Source organism: Limulus polyphemus, unplaced genomic scaffold, assembly GCF_000517525.1.
Source record: "Limulus polyphemus unplaced genomic scaffold, Limulus_polyphemus-2.1.2 Scaffold144, whole genome shotgun sequence".
NCBI classification, from domain to species: domain Eukaryota; kingdom Metazoa; phylum Arthropoda; class Merostomata; order Xiphosura; family Limulidae; genus Limulus; species Limulus polyphemus.
Window position 1 is genome coordinate 476,142 of NW_013665754.1, and position 5,946 is coordinate 482,087.

General features: G+C 31.2%; 1 protein-coding gene across 4 annotated transcripts in view; it reads left to right on the top strand.

Moving 5' to 3' along the window:
- LOC106475145 (F-actin-uncapping protein LRRC16A-like) overlaps window positions 1–5,946 on the top strand; it is a 94,124-nt gene that overhangs the window by 72,851 nt on the left and 15,327 nt on the right. For all 4 annotated transcript variants that reach the window (XM_022380266.1, XM_022380280.1, XM_022380269.1 and 1 more), the window contains one exon: window positions 4,310–4,529. In XM_022380266.1, coding sequence (XP_022235974.1) covers window positions 4,310–4,529 — 220 coding nt within the window. The remainder of the gene's footprint in view (window positions 1–4,309; window positions 4,530–5,946) is intronic.

Consider the following 5,946-nt stretch of genomic DNA (forward strand, 5'->3'; position numbering starts at 1 on the left):
TTTACCAAATCTCTGATACCAGAGCCTCATTTCTAGACATCAACTTCCACATTTCATACTATTCTCTTAAAACCACCATACATACACTACAAAGACACTAATATTCATGCTTACATAGACTATCGCTCTTTCCATCCACCCGTAAAGGGCTGCTCACAAGACTGAGTCACTTATGTTATGAGGACCAAGACTACTGAGATGGTAGGATGTTTACAACAATGTAAATACCTGGCCAATGGCATCAAAATAGCCCGCAACCATCTACACACCGTATCCAATGCTACCCAAGCTAAGGACGAAAAAAGGCAACATGATAGAGCCCCCTTGTTTTTAAAATACCATCCCCTTCAGAGATTCACAACAAATATCATGCAAAAAAAATTTAATTACTGATGACTTACCCCATCACTACCAAAATGTTTAATATACCTCCCCTAGTTTCTTATAAACATAATTCCAACTTCAAAGACTACTTGGTACACTTGAAGCTACAGAAAAAACTTCCCCCATTGTTGAAAGTCATCATTGTACCAGAAAATTTTGTTATACCTGTCCAAACATTTCAAACAACACCAGAATAACTAGCCCTAGTTGCACTTTTCACATTGAGGGACATTACACCTCCACGTCAGAATGTGTAGCAGGTGTCAAACTATACGTTAGAGAAATAGCTCACTGACTGGGTGATCATTTTCATGAAAATTTTAGATGTGTCAGAAAAGGCTCCACTAACCTCCCAATTCTTATACACATCAGTTCTCCTGACCACAATGGTACCTTCGACTTGATAGTCTCAGTCATGAGAAATATGACTCAACAAGTTAACACAAGAAAGCCTTGAACACTGTCTTATCTTCCAACTCAACACCCAAGTCCCTTTATAGTATAAATGAAAAAATTTACTTTCAAGTAATTATAAAACTCCATCAACCCTTTCTCTAATTTCATTCCCTTAAACCTTTTCTTTAGATGCATTTACTTTACCTCATACTTGTATTTAAATTTTCCTCTTCTAACTTACCTGTACAAAAGTATTTTCCTTCCCTTAATTATTTCCCTATGTTTATTATTTTCCATCTTATTTTAGGTCTAATTACTTTTCCCATGTTCTTGCTAATTTTTAACAATATTACGTAATAAGTTCAACAGTGTTTTTATCAGTATTTTTGTCACCATGCTCTATGTTGAACGTGTGTAATTAGAACCTTTGTATTATCTTACCTTTTAACAATTATTTTTAAACTAATTCCATTATAACACAGTTTTTACTGGCTGACGAATGACATGTGCTAAAAACATCGCACAAAATAAAATTAAACAAGTTTTAATTTGCACGTGTGAATTTATTCTTTATTATCATTTATCAAAGAAATACCTGGGTCTGCTTCAACATGCTGCATACCACACAGAATGCTGTGCAAGAGAAGTCCGTGATTATTAATACTTCACCTAGTTTCAAACTTATAGTCAAGTATTAGTCTAGATGCATACAGGTAACCAATTGTGTAGAACCTACTGAGAAAGATTGTGGTGGGTGGTGGTATGGTATAGGCTCCATCCTATACATTCAACATGAGAGTTATCAGTATCTGTGTAGTGTTTTTATTTATGAAAGTGCTTATATATATATCAAATGAAAGTTCCAGGAGCTATGATGGGTTTTTAAGATAATAGATCAGCATATTATTTTTGTGGGGCAGTGGTCCCTTCCACAAAACACACATGACTTGCCCATTTTCAAAATAGCAATACCAACATGTTGGAATTTAAACCTGCTTAAAGCTTAGTTATTAACCATACAGAAATATTTGAGATCATCAGGAGGAAAGATCCATTTGAAAAATTAGACCACAGTTGTTTTTTTTTTTTTTTACTTCAAATTGCAGAGCATTTGAAACAACTATCAAAAAAAATTATTTAAAACGTGTATTGGAAGATAACTGATGGTTTTCTCACAGAATAGCAGTAGATATATGGGCATGATTATTGGTACATAGTGTTAGTATTATGAATACAGGTCTGGATACTTCTAGAAGCCAATGAATACTGAGAAACAGTGGAGAGTAGGAACAATGACACACAGTTAACTCAGCTTCCTCTTCATAAATAATCTAGGAAAATGCAAACACTTCAGTTAATTTTGAGAGCATTGAAATTTTTGTTGGAGTACTATAAATTTTACTTTGAAGCATAAACTTACATATTAAAACAAGTGAGCATTATTCATTGCTTACTGCCATTCACTGTATCTTAATGTCATTTAAAGTGTTACTTAGCGGAACTTGAATGAGGATGTAATTGAAATTATAAATAGTTTCCTTCCAATTTTGTTTCAATCAATCATACATGCTGGAATAAAAATGTGTTATAAATAGTACACATATTACCATTTTCTATCAGTATGCCACTACAAAAAAATGTATATTGATTAAGTTTTTTTTATATATATTTAGTTTCCTCTGCTCTCTAATTTAAAAGTTTTCATTTTTATACTTAGAACCCATTACTGAATTTTAAGGTTTGTTTCTGACTGTATTTAGGAAGACTGATTCATTTTGACTTTAACATTCTGGTTAATTTAATTAAAGTAGTAAATGATATCTAATTTAATTAAATTAACCATAACATCATTACAGAAGGTTAATCACATAATTTGAGTGTGTGTGTGTGTATATACATATATGGTTTATACAATCAGCCAGTGAACAGTGCAATGCCACAAGGGAAAATATGGCAAAGAAGGATATTCATATACAGAAAATATTAAACTGTGTAGAGCCAAAGACATTTTGAAGACTGAAACCATCAGTGTTCTTTATGAAACATGCATAGTAGAGCATTTAGGATAGCAACAGGCTGCAAAAACATTCCACAGCCCAGTCCAGAGCCCACACCCTCATTCACAAAATGAAGTTTATTGCTACAAAAGAGAGTTCTGTAATCCCCACCTAAAAAAAAAACATTGTGACGAAGTTGAACATGTCCCCTGGTACCAATAAGATAATGAACAAGATTTGAAGGTGACAAGCACTCCTGAGCTTCCAACTTTCTGTGAAGCCGATACGTTTCTAGTATTTTTTTACCTTTATTTTGCTTAAAAGTGGTCTTTGAAGCTCACATCCATATACAATGGAGTGACTATAGAAAGTTAGTCAAAGAAATAGTAATATTGGAAAATAATGCATAGTCATGGTCATCAGATTGAGCACAGTTGACAAAGGAGAAAACAGTTTCAGGAGAAATTCAAACATAGAACCTGAAACATTGTTTTTATAAAGTATGATTAATCTCACTTTTTCAAAATGTGTTTCTGTGAGTGAATTGTGAGAGTACTTGTGTGAATAGTGTTAACATTCTGTAACATTATTATAATGTATTATCAACACACTTCTGTCAAGCATTGTACACTTATTGGAAATAATACATATATAAGATTTATAATGATAATGACACGCATCTTTTATTTCCTTGTTTTCAGTGAAATGCTACATAGTCACATAACTTTGATTTCTGTTTCAAAGCACATGTGAAGAGAATGAGAGTTGTTCCTCAACCAGTTTATTATGAAACTTATTCACATTATTAATAATTTGATACAAATTAAACTAACAGTTTAGATGAAACTAATTTTTACACATGTAATATACTACATAAAAAGATTAATTTTGAAAAATATTTCCTAAAGTTTTTTTGCGGCCACTTTAAGTAGATAGAAGTAAAAGGGCAGAAATAACAGTACTTGAGTAAGTTTAGTTGGAATTGTGCAACAGTTACAAATATTACTAGGAATTACAGAAAAGATGATAAAGTGATGAAGTATTTTTAAAATTAAATAGTCGAATATTGTGGAAATAAACTTTTTTTATTATAACAGGAGAAAGTATAATTATGTCAACTTTTAATCTAAAGAAAAATAATAAAGAAACAGAAAAGAAGTAAAAGTACATTTTATAAGCTTAAACCAATTTGTTTTTACTGTATTTTAATTTATATAATTTATATCATGATTGTATTTTATGTGTGTGTGTGTGTATTCATGATAAAACATATAATTTGTGTTATTTACCTTTAGTTGAAAAATTGTATATGAAAGTTTATGGATTCTGAGTAAAATGATATCCTGAGAAGTGATCTTTGGAGTCACAAATCAGAATATAAGCCAGAAAATAACAGGGAGAAAGACCAGAAGAGTTCAAGTATTGTGGTATATAAAAATGTTATTATAAATAGATAGTTTTTTTACAAAAAAATAAATTAACTTAGATTAGCTTTTTGTTTTATAATAATTTTATCTATATGTGCTTTAAAGAAAAACTCCCGAGTTTGTCACCAAGTTCAGACAAACTAGAACACCTGGGAAAAGCTAGACCTAAACGACCTAAAACAAGAGCTCCTACTCGTCCAGCAATACAACCATTGGAAACACACGAAGACATCCACAATCTTGGTGAAGGACTAGAAGTTTTTTTCCGTCGTCATCCAAACTCCACATCCACACCAGCTTTGTCACCTGACTCTGATGAACCAAGGTGAGGTCCTTGTTAAGGAAGAGTAACAGAACTTTACATGTTATTGTTAAAGGACACTTTTCTTTTAGTACTTTTCTCAGTTGGGGTTACGACATATGAAACTTAACCCCTTACCTACCAGGGCCATTTTGTCTTATCGTGAGGGAAAAATCACATTTGTGAATTGAAGAACTTATCTTTTATTGGATTTCAGATTTTATTTTTGTAAATAGTAGCATAACATTCAATTATTTTTACAAAATTGTATTATTTAATGAATTTTAAAGAGGAATTTAATGAAAAAAATCCTAAAATACGTTTGAGACTGTAAATATACACCCTCTAAGAAGAAAATTTAAAAAAAAAATTGTTAAAAAAAAAATTCCTTCCACTTCAGCACTGGTCCTTCCATCTATGATTGGTATCTAAACCTTTTTCTAGTCTGTTTTCTTTATAAAACAGTGTCTGGGCATGTTAAACCTCAGTTGTAAAACTTTTAACCATTCCTAGTCGAAGGTGTCAATTTCAGTACTATGTTATTCCAATCGCTGTATTTTACGTTTGACAAATCATTGGATGATAACCAAAGCACGTGACGAAACGTTGTTTTCTGGATTTTACAATATGAATGTGGGTGGTGCTTATTATAGTAACTGAAATTTTATGTAGAGGTTGTATTTAGTATTGGCCAATAGTACTTTTCTATAAGCGTTAGAAAATTTGCTTCTGGAAAAAACTGCATGGAATGTACGTGACTTTTGTTATTTTTCTATAGTAGCTTAAGTCAAGCTGCATCGTATATCTATTTATATTTATCATTATATTGAAAAATTAACTCAAAATAGATATATTTTTTAGGAAAGAAGTTATACACGATTGTTAGGGTTAAGAGTGATTGAGTAGTGAGTGCAGGGTCATTACATGAATTAGGCTTAGGACTTTGAACTGAAAGAGTTTGTGATTTTTTATATTCTTTTGAATTTAAATTTGTAGTTTTAAGTTCAATAATTTAGTGTAATTTTATATTTAGTTCATAATACTATGATTCAGTATTTAGAATGATAATCTTGTGTGATTTGTTTGTAATACTACCAGTACCACATAAGAATTTTATATTTTTCCTTCTTATAATCTTTACAATGATGTAAGATCCACATGTTTGTTGTTATTGCTTTAGAATTGAAACAGTCTAACTGATATATATAAAATTTATTCTGATATCTTGCAAATGGTTTAAAAGTCAGTGTACAAGTGACAACAATAAAACCCATATGTTGGTTGTGAGACAGATTAAATACATTTGTCTCAATAATACAGGGAAGCTATGACATTCTCACAGTTTGGTGTATCAATAAACTGAAGAGCTTAAGTTTCGAATTCCAACGTAAATCTTGCCTATAATGGGAGGAATGTTACCAGGATTAATCTTTTAAGTGTT